Source organism: Musca autumnalis, unplaced genomic scaffold, assembly GCF_047663935.1.
Source record: "Musca autumnalis isolate F117 unplaced genomic scaffold, ASM4766393v1 scaffold_2, whole genome shotgun sequence".
Lineage (NCBI taxonomy): Eukaryota > Metazoa > Arthropoda > Insecta > Diptera > Muscidae > Musca > Musca autumnalis.
The window spans coordinates 123455455-123479051 of NW_027411755.1; the positions used below are offsets into that span (position 1 = coordinate 123455455).

Here is a 23597-nt window from a genome sequence, read left to right on the forward strand (position 1 = left end):
ATTTTCACAACAATTTTCATTACCACCATACCAATTCTATCGAAAATTATATCTTCTACAAATGTTTTTTTAAAGTTTTGCAATATTTTTATAATATTAAAAAGTCTCAAAAATATCGCGAATAAATTAAATTTATTTTTGCATTATCGTGGTGAAAAATTCAATGGTAGAAAGTACATTTGTTTCGCATATTTTGGCGAACTTTTGTAAAAATTTATGAAATGGTCTGCTGGGTACAAACAAACAACACAAACAGCTGTTTCATAAATGCAGAAACTATCGTCTGTCAGGGTAAAAAGTTAATTCAAATGAAGGAATTTTTAATGCAAATTAACTCTGCCGTCTGTCTAGGGAATAAGACTCAATGAAAATCCATTTTTTTCAAAAGTGCTTAATAAGCGTCATCCTATGTATAATGATTACATTATGATTGAACAATAATCGTTTAATCGTTCATTTGTTCGTGTCTGCTTCGTTTGGGGTATGTACGAGTAAACATTCAACCTTCAGTCATAAGTAGTTTGTAAAAAATAACGATTGTTACAGCAAATGAATTGTAATCATGTTGTAATCATTAATGTATATTGATTTATGCTGATTCGAGTATGTTAACGAAATTTTAAATTTGGTCAAACGAAAAAAGGTTTGTAATGAAACTATCTTATACACTTGGTGCGTTGAATCAAAGCCTGCCCCTGAGGTAAACCTAAAATTACTTCTTTGTAGTGTAGTGGTACTCAGTGGGCCTATTCTGTAACTTTTTAACGACAGTCGATATTGTTATTTGTCGAAAAACTCATTTTAATTACCGATGTTGTTAACTATGTTAACAACCCCGGTATTCTGTTTTTAACAACTTTCGTTATAAAAACAGCACCAAAATTGTCGATGTTTAAAATCGACAAAAATTTACAATATTGGATTTGCTTTTGGTTTGTGTGTACGTTTTATTTATTTAGGAATAAATTCAAAATTGAAAGCTTTTGAAAGTTTATCGACAAAAGTTGACAACACTCTTGCTATCGGTAGGACTTAGCTACAACTTTCTTTTGGTTGTTAACTTACCGAAAAATTTCGTTAATTGCCGAAGTTATAAGCATTTTAATTTTATCGATAGTTGGCGCTAACTCGAAATATGACTTACAGAATTCCACTACAGGTTTCTTATAGAACTATCGGACATATCATGTTCATATTCATATTAAAATAACATTTTAACATTAAATTAAGATATAATTGGTATTTAGACTTATAGATTATTTTAAAGTTATTCATTGTTGAAAGACTCCATTGAAAATTGCCTAGCAGTAAAATTCTGCATTCTTCTTCAGTCTTAATAGCACATTTATTTACATTCTAGATTGTTCTTAAATTTACCATGGAATTAGTATAAGGTTTATGTGCATGTTCAGTAAAACCTCTAAGACATGGCTACAATAGACCATAAACTTGTGTGAGTTTATGCAAATCCTTTAATGAGAGATTTCACTGTTACGAAATTCATAATTTTAATAGGTATATATCTACATACATATGTATACATTCAGAAAACAACAATATGATGTGTGATGCATAATTTCCTTCTGTGTGGAAAAATCCTTAACCATAATCCCCTCATTTATGGCACACAAAAATCCTATAAAGAACACGAAGAAGAAAACGAACAAGGAAGCGAACATAATTCCGAGGAAAGCATACATGTTGGAACACCGATGTAGTCAGGGGGGAAGATCCCCCGAAATGGTAATTTTTTTTAGAATTTTTTTGTATATTTTACTCACAAAACATCAATTTTTGTCCGTTGGTCCCCCACCCAAAATGGTGTCGAGATGCATTTCTGACTACGTCCCTGTGTTGCAACATCCTTTAGCTTTTGTTTGTAGTTATAAACATTGGAAATTTAATTAAAATCCGATTTTCTTGTTGTTTCTTTACCGTTTTCTGGCAGTAAACGTGTGCTACCACGTTACAGGAAGCGTTAAAATATAAGGCCGGTAGAGTGTTGTCTCTGCATAACAATGATGTTCCAAGCAACAAGTAATATTGTCATCTGATGTTTTCTTAAATTGATGTTAATGAGCCAGCCATGTACACATGCGAGGTAAGTAATTTTATTAATATTTAAGAAAATGAATATTTTCACAGAATGAGAAATAGAAATCAGGTAAATGCTAAAGTCAATGAAAGGTGTTGGAATCTGTAAATAACCATCAGTTAGGTTATTTTGAAAATTTGAACTTAATGTATTTTGAAGGTATGGGTCACATTTTATCTTCTAATTTGGTATTTGGTGCATTCAAATTAGGCATTTCATAAAATTCTCAAGGATAAAAATCGTCTAATTGTTGCCAAAAATGATCACGTTTTGGGATATCCTAAATACACTTGACCCACCCGAATGAAGTTTTTAACGATTGGGGTAGTTCATTCACATTTTGAACTCTCAGAAAAGACAAGAGAGAGAGAGAGTTGTACTCGAATAGTTCATGAACAAACTAATTCATTCCTACAAAAATTTATTAGCCCCTTTTCGTCTTAATGTTCTTTTAAAATTTAAAATTTAAAATTTAAAATTTAAATAAATACACTTTCTTGCTTGTGGATATTCTCCAGCGTAGTTATTTTTCAGTTGATGTTTGGGTATAAATTTTATACTATAAAAAGTTGTTTGTTGAGCATGGCCCAATTATAAAAAAGGTCCTCTCTCAAAAACAAATGATTTTGATTTGAGCTGTCAAAATTCATATTTGTCATTTGAAATCGCTGTGAGGTAGAGAAATGTCAAACTGTAGAGGAACAGGTAGATGTATATCGAAAAAAGAAAACAAATCAACTTTATGTTGTTACGTGTACATTGTCAACATTTGTTGTATTTTGTATTAGAATTTAATTTATTATAACTTATTTTGGCAGTTAAAGATCGATCAGCTGGTATTTTCTGTTACGACAAACAAAAATAACTGCGTCAACAACTTTTTCTCGGAAAATGTTATGTATGCATCTACCTTAATTGGCAATAAGGAAATTCGCCTCAAACATATTCCGTGTCGGCGAAAACAAATTTTTCGCCTTTGTTTATGAATTTTGACATTTCAAATCTTTGTTTTTGTTTGAATTCGCTTGAGAGAGGACCTGTATAATTGGGCCATGTTGTTGAGGAAGTTGTTAAAAAAATAACTTCGGTGTCTCCACCTTTTCGCATTGTATCGATTGCACTGTATAGTACATCACACATTGCTAACTAATCTCCAAAAGGTAAATTTCAAGATACTGGCTTCTGTCGCTTTATCTGGGCGTTATTGATCATTAAGTCAATCATAACGGTTTACATCGATTTTCAAATTGACTTGATAGCACCCTACGATACCCTTTCATTTTTTTATAGTTATATTATTTCATTATTTATCTAAGACAAACACCTATTTGGTTAATGGCAATAATAGAATTGAAGTAGAGATGGTGTTCATAACAACTTATATTATAATAACATGAATTACCAAAAAAATTTCTAGATCTCAGCAGCAATTAGTACGCTGAAGACTAGATTTCGATTTCAATTATTATGTTAGAACACGGTGGTTTCGGAATAATTAAAACTTTAGTAAAAGCTGGTAGTTCGTGACTTATTGTTCAAATATTCCGTAAAACTGAGGTACAGATGGCGTTCATAAGAATTATATTTTGCACACGAATCACGCGAATTATCAGAAGACCTGCCTTAGCTCGTCAATTCACATCAATTTGATCCACAAACACATTATTGTAACCTTCTACGAGAAACTACCAAAAGGGCCTTCTTTTCTTGCATATTAACCAGATCTTTAAAAGTTTCAATATCCTAAATGCAGCCGCATGTTGTTGGATTATTAACTCACTAATCAGAATTTCCGAAACGCCACTTCGAGTTGGTTATACTAAATATTTCTTTAAGGGGTTATGGCCACTTATAAGCACGAAAAATGATATTTTTCATGATTTTTTTTACAAGAAATCAACCAATTTTTTTTAGGAGATTTTGTTTTCATCTGACAGTTCACAACCTGAGTTACTTTCTGATTTTTTGTTGTTAAAAACCCCGAAATAACATAACGACTCTACATCTCTTTTGTCCGCTAAATTTTGGAATACGTTTCTAATGTCTGGTATCCTGTTTATTCAACCAAATCCATCTTAAATACAAATTCTTTAGTTCTGCCTTCGAGTATAGATTAAGGCCCGCTCCTTCATCTTGTCTTTAAAGTCCATTTTTGTTATACCTTACTTTAAGAAAAGTAAGGAATAAAGTTTAAACTAAATGTTATATTTTGTAAAAATATGGCAATATCAAGCAAAAAACTCTGTATACCCCAAGTTTTCTCGAATCTGATTGGTTGATTTGAATTTGCTAACAATTTTTTCTTGCTTTTGGTGCCGCAGTTTAAATTTTAAAAGGAACACAAAGTTCCTTTTAGTTTATCTAACACTTATTCTTAAAGCAAACATGTAAGAATAAAAAATAGGTTATCTGACCGATACCGGCCAATATTTAACTACAGAAAGGATGAAATAACGGGCCTAAACCTAACAAAATTACCTACACTAAAAATAGACGGTCAATGCTTTGTTTATGAAAATTTCAAGGCAAAATACTCTGTTAATAAAATATTCTGTAAAGAATTAGTATAAATCTTCCATTTAGGTCATCAAGTAACTCTAACTTCGTCTCTTTGTAGATTTTAATAAATATTACCATCTCTTAGGTCTTTCTGAAACCCGAGATTTAGTATAAAGACAATTAATCTTACATTTAAATATATAATCTCTTGAAATTAGTATGAGTTATATTGGGCGTTGATCAGTTACTACCTCAATCTTTTATATATATAGATTATTCTTCCTTTCCCTATCCAGTCGTGTAGGTGCCTTTTGAATATCAAATTTTGGAAATACAATTATGGCCCGTTCACTTAGTCGATTCGAATATAAATTCAATGGAACTACTATCAAACTTCTGCTTTTTTTAATATTTGATTCATTTTTGTTTTCAATCAAATATATGTAAATATATAATGACAACCCCTATATATTTTAAACCATATGCCTATTTCAATTAAATTGGAAAAAATATTTCATAAAATTTAACGTACGGCGAGTGGTATATTTTTGAAAATATTACAAGTGAGGGGCTTTTTTGTAAGTTTTATGATCCATTCTATTACTTATAATTTTTCCTTGTAATAAAATGATGAGAATTTCCCCAAAAATACAGATACATATAAACATCTTTAACATATGCCACAGTTTTTATGTACATTTTCAAAGGAGCACAATTTGATTTAAAATTGAAAAATGAAAGATGGATGTTGTCAAACAATTGTAAATGGTAGTATGCATGACATTAATCATTATCATGTAATCATTATACCATGCATGATTCGGTAGTAATTCGAATCGTCATAGATGAACATTTGATCTTCAATTATAAGACTAAGTTCAATTAATTTTCCCCAAACCGGTAGTCCGGTAATTAAATTTTAATTTAAATATTCGATTGTCGCCTATCTCATACAACTACCGGATTGTCCAACAACTATGTTTAACTTGAATTATAGATGGCGTTAGTTACAAAAGTAGAACATATATTGCACGAATTTCCTCGATTTGGGATAAGAAAATAAGATTGATATACATCATTATCACATTAATATCAATCAAAAATATTTTAAAACCGGTTATAGTAGACTCTATGTTGGCATGCGCTATGTACATTGTACATATGCCTACTACTATAATCGGTTTTAAAATATTTTGGATTGATTTTAAAATGTTGTTAATTGATTTTAAAGACTTTTTAGTCCAGATTTACAGTAGGTACTTTTCCTTGCGCAATTGTCAGTTTGACGGACAAAGAGGTGAGGCATATGGGAACCCTTTGCCTCTCAACGCTCTTCTCAAGAACAAACTGAAAATTGATGCAAGGAAAATTGCATAATGTAATTATGATCCTGTAGTGTTGTTCCCAATTTTGATTGGTTGGAAAATCGAAATTCGATCAATAATAAAAATGTAAAGTATAAGGTCCGTTCTATAAGTTTACAAGTTAAAAGTACTTTCAAGTACTTCTCAGTTCTCTTTCACAGAACAAGTTTGTTATCAAATAGTATTTTGTAAATACTATGTTTGTAAAAATATGTACCAATTTTTGGGTTATCGAACAGACCCATAGTCATAATGAAGATTATTTAAATGAAAAATTGTTATTGTGAATTACAAAATTTAGTACAAAGCTAATTTGTTAGAATACAAATATCAATACACGAATAATTATTTTTAACAACAAAGAAAATTGTTTTCGACTTACCTCCGAAACACCATCTTCCGGTGGCACGGGCGAATATTACCAATAAAACAATCAAAATAAGTACTGCTACAGCTACAACAATACCAACAATGGCACCAATTTCCAAACCACTTGATGGTGGTGTTGCCGACGAACTAATACGTACAGTATAATCGGCACTACCCAAGGCATTTGTTGCTCTCAATGAGTAGGTTTTTGTTGTATCTTCCAAAGTTAAACCGGCAATCAACATTGTAACATTGTATAAATCTTGTCCCAAATATTGAGGGGCGAAAACTGAGTAGCGACCGCTTTCTTCACCTTGACGTATAACTTCACCATCGATGGTCCATTGAATGGTGGGAGCAGGATTTGAACGAATGGTCAAGTTAACACGGGCGGTATGTTCCAAGTATAGGCCATAGACGGAAACTTCTTCTTGGGGGAGAGGAGCATCTGAAAGCGGAAAGTTTTGTCAAGGGGTTAGAAAACGAGAAATTTTCACGAAAAGGTGTTATGGCAGTATGTAACGGATTAAGAAAGGATTAGGATAGCTTTAGGATTTTTATATAAGTAGGTGTGGATATACATTTTTTAGAATTTTTTTTTGTCATGGATATTAGATATTGTAATCGATATTAGTTTCGAATTAATAAAATTGACAAAGGCAAATAAATAAATAAACTAAATACTTTTGTTCTTTAATCCGTTATATATTAAATTTAGAGGTTAGAGTCATATACATATATGAATATAACCTATTCACTTTCTTTCCACTCAGTTTTTTGTTTTACTTACAACGCACGTAAATATTCACGGAAGCTTCCTGGGGTGGTAAATTTTCGCGATCGGTTTGATGATGGGAACGGCAAGTCAATTTACGACCATTATCTTCTGGGCCCAAAATCCAGCTAATGCCTTGAATAGTTGTGGTTGTCTCCAAACCATTGCTGGTGGGATTTGAGGCCACATATTCCATTTTACCGAGATTTTTATTGGCCGGTTCATTATCCAACAACCAAGTGATATTGGCGGCAGGGCGACCATCGGATACTTCACAACGTGCCTTAAATGTCACACCCTCACTGAAAAAGCCATCATTGTCTGGTTTGGTGATCAACTGTACCGAAGGATTTTTAGGACGCACTAAATAAAATAAACGAAAACAACAGACACAAAGAAAATTAACATTTCCCATTCCGAACACTTGGTGAAAATCAATTACTTACATGCCACAACCAAATCAATGGTGCCGGAAAACTCTTCACCCTCAACACCCAAATTACATTTGACTTGGCCATTATTGATAGCCTTTACACGAGCTATATTCACACCACATTCACCACTTTGAAGACCTCGCCCGAAGTATGTAAAGCCGGGTGTTTTATTCCATTCGGGCGATAAATTGAATACTTTCGGCTCTCCGGGGATTTCAATTCGACAATAGTTGATTGAATGATGGGCATAACGGCACAACAATTCAGTGGGATCACCCTCATTGAGTACAGCCGTATTGGGTTCAACATTGACTTGGGCACGTGCCACGGATTCTGAAAATAAACAACAAACAATATAACATTAGCAGAAAAATAGGAAATTGAAAAATTAGTTTTAAAACTGCACCACAATGAATAACTTGAAAGTTTCTATAGGAAATGAAAGGAAAAATCAAATATTTATAAATTGTGTGTTTCATTGTGATTGGGTGTGAGTTTGTGTGTGTGCGCCCGCTCTTGTGTCTGATGCACAACTTTACTCCAATTGCAATTGTTGGTTGATTGACTTCACTGGGGCTCTGGCAAACAATGTTGCAGATTTGACTGCAGCAAAATATTATACTTATTGCCACCTGTGTTGCGCACACTTCGTTTCTGTTGTATGTCGGCCTGTCCTAGATGGCAAGTTCAATTAATCTCTTCAAGTATTTGTTCGACATGCAGAACAATCAAAGTACTTATACATATTTACACCCGGGGTGGGGAAATGTAAATTAAACTTTATTAGAAATTGAGTGATTACTTCCTTTTCCGCTCAGTCGCAATGTTTATTTGTTGTGTACAATTTAAATTAGAGAATATTTAAAGTAGAAACTAAATTACAAATGGGGATGAGTTAGCAAAGTTCAGGAGTTATCTTGGACTCGTTATGTAACTTAGGAGGAACGTTTATAAATGATAAACACTTAGAATCCCACCAAAAGGAAGAGAGGAGAAAAATATATATATTCTAAAAGCAACAAAAGTGGAAATGAAAAATCGCAAGTGGAACAAAAGGAGATTTATAGGAGTCTGAGAAATTAAACCAATAGACTGGTGGTGGAAAAACCATAAAGTATGACCAAGAAAGTACCACATAATACCGCTGTAAACAGGGCCACAAGTAGTACCTTCTGTAAACATTTTCCAAGGGATTCTTGAACAGACCCTAACTAGGCGTTTACACACAGACAGTATTGGCAAGACAATAGCAAACCCTGTAGGAAATGTCAATAGTGAATCTATACAGACTTACTACTGACATTGTCAACAGTACTACTGACAAACTGTAGACAACTAATGTAATTTCCTATAGACATTTTGTATGAACGTGTCATTCGAAAGTCAGTACTGACAATGGAACTAGTATGTCAATAGTAAGTCAGTAGTTCCTGAGGAACCATGTGTTGACATTGGAGGTAGTGAGTCAGTATAGACATTGGAGGTAGTAAGTCAGTATAGACATTGGAAGTAGTAAGTCAGTATAGACATTGGAGGTAGTGAGTCAATAGTACCAGATTTGCAATACTAATTTTTTTTAGCTTATTTGGAACTTTTCATAGATAAAACAGCTATATAGTACGTTTAATAAGGAGATGAAGCTACACATTTGTTTAAATACTATATTTCATTAAAGAATAAAACAAATAATATAGAAAATGCTAAAAATGTACAAATTGCGTATTACAGTATTTTTATCTTTTTAAATGGCTAAGCCAAAGATTCCACATAAGTAAAAATTAGTAAATAAAGACAATGTTTTCAAGGCTGCTTAAACATTTTAACATATAAATAATAAAAAACGTTTTCGTTTTATTTTCTTGGCGAAGTCGCACCAATGACTTGTCTGCTTAAAATAGTTCTTCTTCTGTTGCACTTAACGTTTTATCAGGCGATTCGCTGACTGTTGATATAACATCTAGGAATTGGAAAGAATAAACATGTATAAATAAACATAAATAAAAAATATGTCCTTAAATTTGCTTGCCTATTACAGCTGTATAACATTCGCAAAATCTCACAATCGATTTTTGCCAAATAATTCTTCAACATTGTAATTCATTATTATGTTTAGTTGCATTCAGCATTTCCAGCGAGACGGGACAATATATACAGTATCGGCCAAAACTAAAGCACCCCCTCAGTAAATTTTTTTGAAATGATAATTTTTTTATGAAAACTAAATTATACATTTATTTTTTATTTTTCTTTTTATTTTTTTGTATCTTTATAATTGAAAAATACAAAAATAAGGAGATCAGATTTTAATAAACAAAAGTTAAAATTCAAAAAATATTTTAGGTCGCAAATATAAGCGGACAAAACTAAAGCACCCCCCAATTTGAGGTACAACAAACACTATTGAAATCAATATTTCGTTGCGTATCCTCTATTCTGAATGACACAATCACATCTTTTTGGTATAGAAGGTACTAAATTATTAATTACTGCAGGCGAAATAATTGATTTTCGGAAAATTTAGCTTAAATCCTCAAAATACTGAAAATCGGAAGGTACCGTTATATGGAGGCTATACCCAAACGTGGACCCAGGTCCACGATTTTTGGTGGATATGTTTTGTGACCACTAAGAACCCTAAGTACCAAATTACAGCTAATTTAGTAGGAAAATGTGGCTTAAATATCCGAAATACCGAAGATCGGAAGGTACCGCTATAAGGGGCTATCCCAAAACATTAGCCGATATTGTTCATATTCATCCAAAAATGATGCTACAGCATTCTCTGATCAAATACTAAATCCCTTAGGTTTAAAAATTAGCAAAAGAACGAATTGCAAAAGAACGGTAGACGCCGGCTTATTCAGTCAACGACCTGCAAAAAACCTTCCGCCTCCATGATTTACAGCGTCTTTGCAATATTTAGGATTTAACGGTTGCCCATTTGGTCCAAGCCTTTTACCATCTGAATACTTTAAATTAAACATAGATTCATCGGAAAACAGTTCAAATGGTTCTTGGCGAATGCCAGTCTGGCTCCTTCATTTTTAGTCGATATAAAAGGTTTTTCTTTTGCTGGTCGTCGACTGAATAAGCCGGCGTCTATCGTTCTTCTGCAATTCGTTCTTTTGCTAATTTTTAAACGTTAGCGTATTGTACTTGACTAGTGGATGCTGTAGCATCATTTTTGGATGAATATGAACAATATCGGCTAATGTTTTGGTATAGCCCCCTTATAGCGGTACCTTCCGATTTTCGGTATTTCGGATATGTAAGCAACATTTTCCTACTAAATTAGCTGTAATTTGGTACTTAGGGTTCTTAGTGGTCACAAAACATATCCATCAAAAATCGTGGACCTGGGTCCACGTTTGGGTATAGCCTCCATATAACGGTACCTTCCGATTTTCAGTATTTTGAGGATGTAAGCTAAATTTCCCGAAAACCGATTATTTCGCCTGCAATAATTAATAATTTAGTATCCTTTATGCCTAAAAGATGTGATTGTGTCATCCAGAATAGAGGATAAGCAACGAAATATTGATTTCAATAGTTTTTGCTGTACCTCAAATGGGGGGGTGCTTTAGTTTTGTCCGCTTATATTTGAGACCTAAAATGTTTTTTGAATTTTAACTTTTGTTTATTAAATTCTGATCTCCTTATTTTTGTATTTTTCAATTATAAAGATATAAAAAAATAAAAAGAAAAATAAAAAATAAATTTATAATTTAGTTTTCATAAAAAAATTATCATTTCAAAAAAATTTACTGAGGGGGTGCTTTAGTTTTGGCCGATACTGTACATCAGGCTCCCCAATCTTCTCTAAAGGTTCCACATAATGTCTAATTGTCGAAATTTCACCACAAATGTTGTTAGTCGCCTCAGAATTCGTACTTTGCTATAGAATTGTTTATTTTTCACATGTCTTTTATATTTTCTTTTGCTCATACTTGTTATTGAAATTATATGCTTTAAGTTTTCACGATATTTTATTGATTTTTACAAAAACACGTTCTTCACCAACCGCAAAAATTATTTTACGCCAAACAATTAAGAAAATTAAAAAAAAGACGCTTCCTTGGCCTATCATCTGTCAACCCCTCATACCAATTGCGGATATTATTCGAATGTTCGACACAACTTTCGAAAACGATATCACATTCGAAGAATTGGCAATTGTTTTTCGGGTGTACACAAGCACGTTGTTCTTTTGTTCGTCAAAAGTTTAAAAACGATATCGTTTTCGAACATTTGGCGAATGTTTTTTCTTCACAAGAAAAATTGTTTCGAGAAACATTTTTTTCTTTGAAAATTTTTTTGTTTCAAAAAAAAAATTTACGTTGTTTGTAAAAAATTCCCATTTGCTTTTTTCAAATAATTTCGATATAAATGCTACGTATAATATAGACAATAAGTGTTGATAAAGACAACATATGGGTAGGTTGCCAAACACAAGACAACAATGTTTATCAACAGTTACATATGGAGTCGCAAACGGTAAAAACGGAAAAGGTACATCCCCTCATACCAATTGCGGATATTATTCGAATGTTCGACACAACTTTCGAAAACGATATCACATTCGAAGAATTGGCAATTGTTTTTCGGGTGTACACAAGCACGTTGTTCTTTTGTTCGTCAAAAGTTTAAAAACGATATCGTTTTCGAACATTTGGCGAATGTTTTTTCTTCACAAGAAAAATTGTTTCGAGAAACATTTTTTACTTTGAAAATTTTTTTGTTTCAAAAAAAAAAATTTACGTTGTTTGTAAAAAATTCCCATTTGCTTTTTTCAAATAATTTCGATATAAATGCTACGTATAATATAGACAATAAGTGTTGATAAAGACAACATATGGGTAGGTTGCCAAACACAAGACAACAATGTTTATCAACAGTTACATATGGAGTCGCAAACGGTAAAAACGGAAAAGGTACATAACAGAAACATCAAGAAACTCCACAAAAAATGTTTTTCGCCACTATCGTAAAACTATCGCCAATCATTCGCTAATAATATTATTAACGATATTCGAAATCGAAGGATTTCCTGCCACAAACTGAGCGACGAGTGAATCGTTTTTAATTCATTCTCGTGTGTCGTTCTCGAACAAAATATCCGCAAAACTCTCGAGAAACATTCGAAAACGATATCGTTTTCGATAGCAATGGTATGGGGGGAATATACACAATGCTTCTTCTTATGAAGGTAAAGGTATCAATAGTTGACAACCTGGTGACAAAGTGTTGACTTTGTCACCATATTAGTAGACAAAGTGGCGACATGTCAACACATGACCCCACACTTCCTACAGGGAAGTTACAAACCATTTTCACCAATACATGCATACTTTTCTCTATACATATTTAAAAAGTTATAAATGTATTTGTGGAAAAGGGTTGAATTTTTGCTATTGTCTTGCCAATATTGGGCATTTGTAAACGCAGGGTAAACTGAACTTAAACAAAAATCTTAAACTACTGTGAGGAAGGAGAAGTGGGCCGATATGGACAATTTTCGAACTTAATCTGAGTTTGGGCATAATATTACGACCCCAAACCGGTTGATCCATTCAAGAGATATAGCGAGTACCATTTCATCGAATATTTTTGAACTTTTGTGGGGTAGGTACCGGAGGGAGTGGACGAATAAGCACCATCTTCGAATTTTATCTAAGATTCGCATAAATATTACAATACGCAATGTTCGTGCGCACTATTTTAGCAAAAATTTTTGAACTCTAGTGTGGGCCATCTTCGTACTAATTTTGGACAAAATATTACGATGGCCAAATTTTGAAACGAAAGTTATTGTGCGCTCCAGCCAGCCAGACGAACGGAAATGACCATCGATTTGGCCAATTTGTTTGAAACGGATTTCGTCCAAACATAGGGGGGTCTAAGACCATTATTTCTATGATGCACATTTTGGTTGTCTACATACCCTATTGGGCCTAAAGGCTGAGTTTATAAAGAAAACAGGAAAGGAGTTTCGTATAGAAGCCCATTAAGTTTCGTACAAGATTTGTACATACATGGAAAACCAAGAGTTCTCAACTATGACCTAGAGAACTTCCAATAGAAATTCCAGAGGTCTTTGAACAGAAGACCACGAGGTATTTTCTTATAGAATACAAAGGCTGGTTGGTCATCTTATTTGAAGCAGGAGGTCTTGTTATAGAAGGTCAAAAAGTCCTACCAAGAGTTGGGATTTTAGAAGGTCTTATTGTAGGCGTCTTCCTATAGAAAGTTAAGAGGTATTCCTATAGGAGACCAAGGGGTGATCTCACAGGGATCATTTTCTAAAAGGCCAAAAGATTTTGTTATAGAAGACCAAGAGGTCGTTAAAGAAGCCAATATGACTTCATACAGAAGGCCAAGAGATCTTCTGATAGAACTTCAAGAGGTCTTTTCATGGAATGTTAAGAAATCTTCGTATCAAGAGGTATTCTTTTGGAAAACAAAAAAAAAACAGCAACAATTCTGATCCGTTATGTACATATATGGTAAAACTATTTACTTCACTACTTATTTAGTAATGAGTACGATGGCACAGAGCGTATGGTGTGTTGTGTTCTACGCTCACCGTCGGCACGCGAATTTTTTGTTAACAATATAAAATACAGTTGATGATGAACATGTAAGTGTCTAAACAACTCTTAGTGTTCGTACGCGTAGCACAGTGTATAGTGTGTTCCGCTACAAATCAGGATTGCGCATAATCAAATTCAGCAGAGAGCAAAATTAAATAAAAATATGAATTGCGTTGCAATTGAAAACAAATTCCATCTGAACTGTTCTAAAAATAGAACATATGTTTTTTAGCCTATTTTTCAACTCCAAGCAAAGAGAATTTCTCTCTCCACTCACACAATTTAACTCATTGGAAAATTATGCACTCACACAATGACAACTGTGTTTACTCAAAATTTTGTTGTTGTATGGCGATTGCTGCCATAAAGCAGTATTATGAAAGCAGAGAGGTTGAGTCAGAATCTTTATGAGAAACTGCCTTATGAGAATCCTTATGAACCTGACACGTATAAATCATCGTTCTTCAAAACTCCTTAGGTTTAAAACAAGGGGATACTAGCGCATTATTAGCCTACAAGCCATTTCAGTAAGATTTTGCTCACCTTACTCAGGTTCAAGAATAAAGCAGGCCAGGGTGTCAATAATTTTAAAGTTAAAGTTATTTTTACGTCCATATGGGTCAAAGGTATTAGGATTTACATTTTTCTCGCCTTGACAATACAAACCATAGTGCACCACTGCACAGAAGCAGCGATATCAAGCAGCGTCTATCTCGCCCAAACCACTTTGAAGGCAGTCTCCGGCCAGACTTTGTAGTCGACACTGCTACCAACTTTAGTTCCATACAAATCTGGACTCGTCGCACAGACCGTAATAAGTTAAGGACAATTGTTGAATAGGGAGAATGGAACATAAGTGTTAGAATGATGTAGTAGTATACACAATTACATGGTAGTAGCTTTCTCACTGCTGTGATCGAGGACTTTTCCCCTCCGCCGCTGTGGAGCTGGTGACGGGAACCTGTCTATATGAGAATGTGTCCGCGACAAAATCGTTAAGATCTGTGATGGTGTGTAAAGTTGAGATTCACCAATTTTCTGCACCATCTGCGGTACCAGAAAAGGGAGCTTTGCTTGGATCTCGTAGCCTTGTTACTTCCAGTTTCAGTCCCATGTGACCGGGATACTGGTAACCCTCTGTTAGACTGGAGACCGCGGCGTCGTTAAGCCTGCTTTTTTCTTTTCGAGAATACCCTTGCCGGTATATTTATGTATAATTACTCTAAAGAAGACCATAACACCAACAGATTATGTTAAAGAATAGGATCACTCATTGAAAACTTCTTCTTGTAGTTCCAAAAATTTTCTTGCGCTGACCCTTAGGACACCTAATGGATGATCTTAATGACCCTTTTAAAATATTTTCTTTTGAATTTTCATTTTAGCATTAATTTAAGTTTTTATCAATTTCATTCACTACTTATTTCTTTTCTTATTCAGTCATGTCTTCATTCTAAATGAAAATCAATCACTTAACCTTTCACGTTGTACTTTTTTGGAAAACAAAACAAAAAGCTTAACGAAAATGCCGTGACTCTATTAAACATCATTTAATCGAAATTCATTAAACATCAATCCCACCAATCACCACCATCATCGTCATCATCACCCTGCAAGACACTCATGCTAACGTTTAAAGCATCTACCCAGCAAACACAATGTCGGACGTCCGACACGTCTGCTCAAAGTCGGAAGTTTTTTCCGACACGTCTGACCGAATTCGGTCCGAACTCTGTCCGATTAGTCTGACGAACTTTTTCCCTCTCTCTCTCTCTGAAGGGATTTTTCTTATTTTTTCTCTTGTGCTGCTTTGGCTATATTCATTGTAAATAAGCAGAGAGAAAAGAATTGTACATGTTGCGCTCGCACATGTTGGGCAAATTGTGTGTATTTCTTGATGTGCCGATGAAGTGCGAACGAAAAAATGAGTGCTCGGGTTTTAATTTCTGTGACGGAGAACAAATTTGGTTTATTTTTGTTATGCGTGTTGATGCATGATAGTGTTTAAAGATCATTCATAGTGAACCGTTGTATACACATTTGTTTATTTTTATAAAGTTAATGAAAGTAAATATTTTTTCGTCAAACTTCAACGCTATTTCGTGGAAAGTCATATGTTTTATAAATATTGCCAAAGTTAAGTTTCTTTATACTTTCATGTATATCAACTTTTGTATGTGAAGACATGTATTTTTTCATATATTAATAAAATGGTTTTACATATTTCACAGATCCTGTTGATAAATTTGTTGTTCCCACTGCTGGTGGGGACGTACGGATTTAAGAAAATCACTGGGTTTCGAATATCAATTCCGTTAGGTCAAATAAGTCCTCATAGAGAAGGTTAACCTTGCAAAAATCTATAATATAAACAGGCTATAATATGATATTAAAACCCTTCATATGTTTATAGTAGGTGAACAAACATTTAAATTTAAGGATTTTAAGTTTTCATGAATTAACTGTGTACATTTTACACTTTTAAATAATAAAAACAAATTCTGTGCGAACGGCGGTAAATAAATCAGAAATTCATACAATAGTTCATCAGACTTCGGACCGTATTCGGTCCGAAAGTCGTCCAAAACTTCCGAATTTCATAAGATTTTTCTTCCGAATTCGGACCGATATCTGTCCGAACGTCGGTTAATAAATCAGAAATTCATACGACAGTTCATCCGAATTCGGACCGAATTCGGTCCGAAAGTCTGCAAAAACTTCCGATTTTCATCCGAATTTCGGTCAGAGAACACGTCAACCACGCCATATGACTTTCGGTCAGAGTTCGGACCGAATTCGCATCCGAACTCGGATGTTTTTTCCGACTTTCGGATCGAATTCGGTCCGAATTCGGATGTTTATTCCGATTTTGGTTTGCTGGGTAATAGCGTACCAAATACAAACAATAAGAATTTTGACATAGCAATGGATCGAGCACATAATCAAATGTCAGAGATTCGATTGAATATTGCTAAAATACTCAATGATGAAGATACTTACAAATGCTATAAGTTACTATTTTATACTTGGATAGCATAAAAGCGTTGCCAATGATGAGTACAAGTGTTCGTTAAATGGTTAAAATCCTCTGTTTTTGTTAGAAAAAAATAAGTTTGTCTACATTTGTACAGACTTCGAGATCTAGTGATGAGAAAACAACAATCGTAGAACGTTTTTTTAAGCTCTATTTCTCACAATAGTTTTAGAAAGAAGGAAACAAATTAAAATTTTTTTCGGTATGCAACCTTTGAAATCTTTGTTTTTATTTCAGTATTCCAAATTTCACATTACAGCGAAATTTCTGAAAAACAGAATTTTCGACAAGGTCATCCCTAAAAAGTCCATTATTTTTTTCGAATTCATACGCTAAAATATGAGGACATCACCTTTTAAACATATCTGGCCATTGAACTGTACTGAACTTACGATGATGTTTAACGAACACCTGGATAAATGGTTTCTGATGAAGATTAATGAATTAACTTTTCCAAAAGAATGGATTGCATTTACAACAACAACTACACCAAAAACTGACTATGATGATGTATTCTTTGACGTTTCTGTTCTGTTCGGTGCTTACAACAACGCCATTCAACAAAAGAAGCAGCAACACAAGGAAAAATACCTTAGATATAATAATAGTTTGTAAATTGATTGAATTATTTTGCAAAAATGCAAACGAAGAGCAAGCAGACATTGAAATGAAATTAAAATCGTTGAAAAATTGAAGTGGAGCATGGAAATTCGTCAAGACATACATATGTACATTCATACGGAAAGTATAGTCAGTGTCAAAAATTTAAAAGTCATAATAAAATAATTGCCTGGCGATTGCTCGATTGATATTTTCTATTAATTTGCTATTATTGAAAATGAATAACCAATATTAATTTGTGTCCCCCAGATATACCACAGTTCCCCCAAGTTTAATATTCAGAATAGGTAATTTAAAGTGCTGCTGCCATTTTCTGAATAAATCAATGAAATATATTCTTCAATTACACTGTGCAACAAAATTAAATTTTTTTCAAAATGGTTGGAAAAAATGAATAGATTATGAAAGTAGAGCTACAAATATGAGACAGGTGTATCGGCGTTTTTAAAGTTTCCATCGGAAAGTAACCAAAGTAGGTGGGACAAGTTCCGACCATTTCTAGTTTTTTTTCGAAATATTCGACTTAAGATATCTTGGAATCCTTGCATTTTAGGTATATAGTGGCTTTGGCAACTTTATATAAGAGGATGTGGCGAATATTTTTTTGGTTAAAAATTTTAACCCTCGTGCGGATCATCGAAAGGGGTCTTTTTGGTCCTTTTTTCGAACATCTTTCAAAAACTCCTTTAAAATGTGATCGTACCAAATCCAAATATTCTACAAAATTGTTCGCCATAAAATTTTACTATAGGTCTCAGAATACACCAAATCTGTAAATCTTATTCAATCGCCAGCAAACACTAAAAATGAAAAAACTTGGTTCTAGGTGAAAAGTGTCAAAAGAAGAAAAATTTTTTTGTAGAATATTTGGATTTGATATGATTACATTTTAAAGGATTTTTTGAAATATTTTCGAAAAAAGGACCAAAATGACCCCTTTGGTGAACCGCATGAGGGTTAAAATTGTTAACACAAATATTCGCCACATCCTCTTCTATAAAGTTGCCAAAGACCTATATACCTAAAATGCAAGGATTCCAAGATATCTTAAGTCGAATATTTCGAAAAGACTAGTAATCAGCGGAACTTGCCCCGCCTACTTTGGTTACTTTTCGATGTAAACTTTAAAAACGCCGATACACGTGTCTCATATTTTTAGCTCTACTTTCATAATCTCCTCAGCTTTCCTTGTCATAATTTTTTTGTTTGTTGTCGCACAGTGTTATTCTCTGCCATTTAAACTTTCCCTATTTTCTAACATTTTCCCCTGATTAGCTTTATGTCGTATTTTTTTCGTAATCCATACTGAAAAGCAATAATATATTGAAATGTTCATTAATTGAGGACGACAAGTAGTGATGTTGAAAAATGGTAATATGCTCTGGCGAATGTTAATGTAGAGGGAAAACGTATTTTTTGTGTATCACAAAGCATTAGCAAAAAAGGTCGTATTAATTAGAAATGTATACAATAAAATTTGACAAAGAAAGAAAAAAAGGAAAAAAGACCAACTACGACAAGAAATGACCATAATTATTCACTAGAAATTTGAGTAGGAACAGAAGGAAGATAGAGAGGACATATTGACTTGTTGTCGAGATTTCATGAACGTAGCTGGAATTAAATTATGTGGAGAAAAGAGGAAGTAGCCGAACAATATTAACACGAACAATCCCACGGAGGCTGGTTCTTCAATACCGAATTGATCCGGAAGCGAACAACACCCGTGTTCCGGACAACGGTTGTCACCTCAGTATACACATGTTGGTATTTGTATCGTTTTTCTGTGTCATATCCCGGAATGTGTGCTCCGAATCACTTTGGTGCGTGCGGGGACGGCACCACACTCAACCTTCATATGCCGAGAGTGGGTGCATAATAGGTGTCGTCCTGGACTCGTCCATGAGAGGGACTCTGTTGCTGCATGCTGCGTCAAAACAGCCGCAAGCAAACGACTTCTGAATACACGGACCCACGCAGTCCCCCGCAGCCACACACGCAGCGCTTAACACCAATCCCTGCAAATACATTTTGCAATTTAATTGGAATGTACTTCGAAGTAAGATCGAGGAAATAGCGGATTTCATGATTTGGAAGAATATCATGGTCGGAGCGGTGCAAGCTCAACAACAACTGCAGCCTACAACGTTGCGAAACTACAACAACAAGCCTATTTTGATTGAAAATACTTCAAACTGCCATAATTTTTGATTTATGATTTTCTTGGTCCAATTGGGTTTATTTTGTGTGGGGTTTTTTAAGCTTGTAGACCAGGCCTGCTCAGACACATACAAACACATTTTGTAATTGTGTTGGTTTTGAAATACACAAATTTCAATTTTCCTTTGTCTCTCTGTATACTGTGAGAAATATCGTAACAGTTTTTTTTTATTTTATATTTCAAAATATAGAGTAGAATAATTATTTTGCGGGTTAAGGATTGTTTGGCTGCAGGCTTTTTAAATAAAAAATCTGATGTTCTGATTTAAATTTCTTTATTTTAAAGGATTGTTTGGCTGCAGGCTTTTTAAATAAAAAATCTGATGTTCTGATTTAAATTTCTTTATTTTAAATCAGAACATCAGATTTTTTATTTAAAAAGCCTGCAGTCAAACAATCCTTAACCCGCAAAAATTTTACAAACAAGGCAAACGATTCCCTCATCAAAATAATTATTTTATTTTGACCAAATGTGACTGTTGATGTTATAATTTGTTGCAAATCAAGTTCGTGACAAACCAAAGTGCGTTGACAAACCTAACACTCTAATTTGCCGTAAAAATTTTAGGCAAATAAAAATTCGTATTCAGTATCTTCATTCATTTTTTCAGTGTACGCATATAAATTCATAGACAAATTCGAAAACAGAACCTTCCTCATTGAATGTTCAATAGAGACGGATTTTTAATTTTGAAAATATTCAAAACAAAAACAAAAGCTCTCTTTTTAAATTGTGTGTGTGAGAAAATTGACACACACCGACAGCTCAGGTGCGCACCTTGAGCAGGCCTGTTGTAGACCTAAGTTATGTAAATAAAATTGTTGTTTACGTTTTTATACGATTAATTCATAATAAGAATGAATTTGACAGATGGTGTGAAATCAGCTGGTCTTACTGTTTTACCTTATGTATTGCATCATGGTTACAACGTACTGAGGACGGATGGCACCAGGAGTGGAGGTGGAGATTAGTTTTCCTATTGCACGAGTCTGTTCAACACAGACGTATCTCGCTTGAGCCTGGCGCTAATGACCTGTACATGGAATGTATTGGGGTAGCAGTCAAGTGTGGAACTGCAGAGGTAGAGTTGCAGAACGTGTATGTACACCCCACCGATAAATATCTTTACTCAAGGTTATAGGCTCAACATTAGCCTGACCAGAGGGGTATAGTGCTGGCTATGCAGATTGATAGCTCTACGTTTTTCACGGTCAATGAGGACGTCCCTAACAGAATAAGCGGAGAGCACTACAGTCTGCCAGACATAACCATCGAGTCACCTGGTCTGACAAATGATGTCTGCTGGAAATCCGACTTTTTTTTGGGGTCAACCGACCTCCGCATAATTGTCTCCATCAGCAGACCGCCCGATTTCATCACCTCTGAACGCCGCACTTTCAGCAATCATGGGAAAGCTAATTGGCCAATTTCAGAGAGTTCAGTAATCACAGTTTCAGAGATCTGCTTTCCCTTCTGATGGATGTTCCGAGACATCGTCACTGCTGCAGCGGCGACTATACATGATGGTCGAATACCAGAAGTAGCAGGAAGCAAATAAGCGCATGAGCTTCGTCGTGCCAAACCCAGTGACCACAGAGTCAGCGAGCTGACATTGAAAATTAACAGGTTGGTCGGTGAACATAAGTGGAGCAAGTGGTTCAATTATCTGAAGAGTTCCAACATTGCAGCCGAAATAAAGGAATTGTGAGCAACGGTTAAGCCATTCTCGAACCGTGAAAAGAAGGAAGATAGAACCTTAGTCACGTTTGCCGATGTTACGTTGACTGACCCGAAGAGTTGGGCAAGTTATTTTTATTGACAGTTTGTACAGTAGCCCGGGAGTGACAGGGCGAAGAGAAAAGTACTACGACGCATCAGATCTCTTCCTGCGGAGGATGAACCAGCACAATTTATAATGGATGATGTTGCGATGGTCATCAGGAATCCTAAATCATCCAAATCGTTGAGCCCTGACGGAATCTCCATGGTAATGCTGAAACACCTGGATGAGCCGTTACTCGATTATCTCACTAAAGTTCTCAACCTGTCGATATCCACCCACATAAAGTCTAGAAAATGGGCATGGCGGTCCAGCCACTGAAGTCAGACAAGGATGCTAGCATAGGTGTATCATACAGACCGATTTCGCTTTTGTCGAGCGTAGCAAAGACCACTGAGACTTTAATCCTCAGCAGCGTCAGAAAAAGCTATCCAGTTGCCGATCATCACAATGGTTTCCATAAGCAGAACTACGCGACAAAGAGCTGCACGCCATCTCCACACATATTAGTCTAGGATTCACCCAGAGCAAGCCGTGTGATAGAACAGTGATGGTGACGCTTGACTTGTCAAGCACTCCACACTGTCAAGCACTCCACTCTTTTTGAGGACATCGAGCAGACTACTCTCCCGCCAAGCTTCAAATGTTGGATAATCAAGTACTTGTATGGACGTCAGTCGTATCTGGAATTCAGGAACAAGAAGTCCAAGTCTCGTAGAGTGAAATAGGAAGTCTCACATGATAGGGTGATATCTCCGGAAATGTTTAACCTCTACTTCATTTGTATTCCAACCCCTCCAGACAGTATTGACATCGTAACGTTATGATTGTACGACCTTCCCCGATTTCATTTGTGAAAGGCTGAAGTCCTATTTGACTAATTTTACCACCTTGTTCCACTCAAGGAATATTCAACTATCCGCCACTAAATCTACGGCCACTCTGTTCATCACATGATGGTCGATGGCAGCAGAATTTCGACCACCAACTACAGCAAGATTCTATGGGTCACATTCTGCAGCAGGTTCACGTCGTCCGCCGATAAAGAAACCTTGAAACCACATATAACGTGATTGGTCGGTCTGTGGTCTGTGCGGCGCTAGTGTGGTCCGCGAATATAAGTGCAACGCGACGGAAAAAATATTCAAACCTGTCAGTATGCTGCCCTGAGAACTGCAACAAGGTGCTTCCTCATATCTTCAATGGACCAACATAATGGCATGCTTTCATTGCAGTACTTGCTCGGAAGTTACCGTGGAAACCATACCAATCAGGGATCCTACGATCTAGAAAGGGAAGTTCAACGTTACAAGAGAGAAACCCTAGATCTAGGCTTGTTGATCAACAAGGTTTAAATAGCATTCACACAGATGCAGTCGCATATACCATAAACAACTATTGTGTGAAATCGGTCCTCGAAGAACTACTGCCCAGCAAGCGGCGCACAGTGGTTCGGAATAGTTTTTTTCCTTTTGAGTCAGTATGTTGCCTTACTCAAATATTCGAATCCTTCTTCTTACACGTTATCTGCCCTGTCCACCAACCATCCGCCAGTGAAGACAATTTCCTCAAGACATCAGGTCTAAATCAACATCATCCCACAACTTCGGATGGTGAGCGGCAACTTCCCAACTTAACGCGCTTAAGGGTTCCTATAAATTCTAAAAATTTTCCACTCCTAGAATACTTATCTCTTGTTTTTTAATATAATCTGTATAAAACGATTTAACTTTCCCCATTTGCATTCTCAAGCAACTACACCACTGTTTATGTGTTTTCTGTATGCTAGCCTATCCTTCTACAATGAGTAACAAA

General features: G+C 35.0%; 1 protein-coding gene across 3 annotated transcripts in view; it reads right to left on the reverse strand.

Annotated features, from left to right (window-relative positions):
* Fas3 (fasciclin 3) overlaps positions 1–23597 on the reverse strand; it is a 465878-nt gene that overhangs the window by 65408 nt on the left and 376873 nt on the right. For all 3 annotated transcript variants that reach the window (XM_073969170.1, XM_073969168.1, XM_073969171.1), the window contains exons 2-4: positions 7549–7869; positions 7118–7465; positions 6341–6775 (exon numbers count right to left, since the gene is read on the reverse strand). In XM_073969170.1, the coding sequence (XP_073825271.1) occupies positions 6341–6775; positions 7118–7465; positions 7549–7869 (1104 nt within the window). The remainder of the gene's footprint in view (positions 1–6340; positions 6776–7117; positions 7466–7548; positions 7870–23597) is intronic.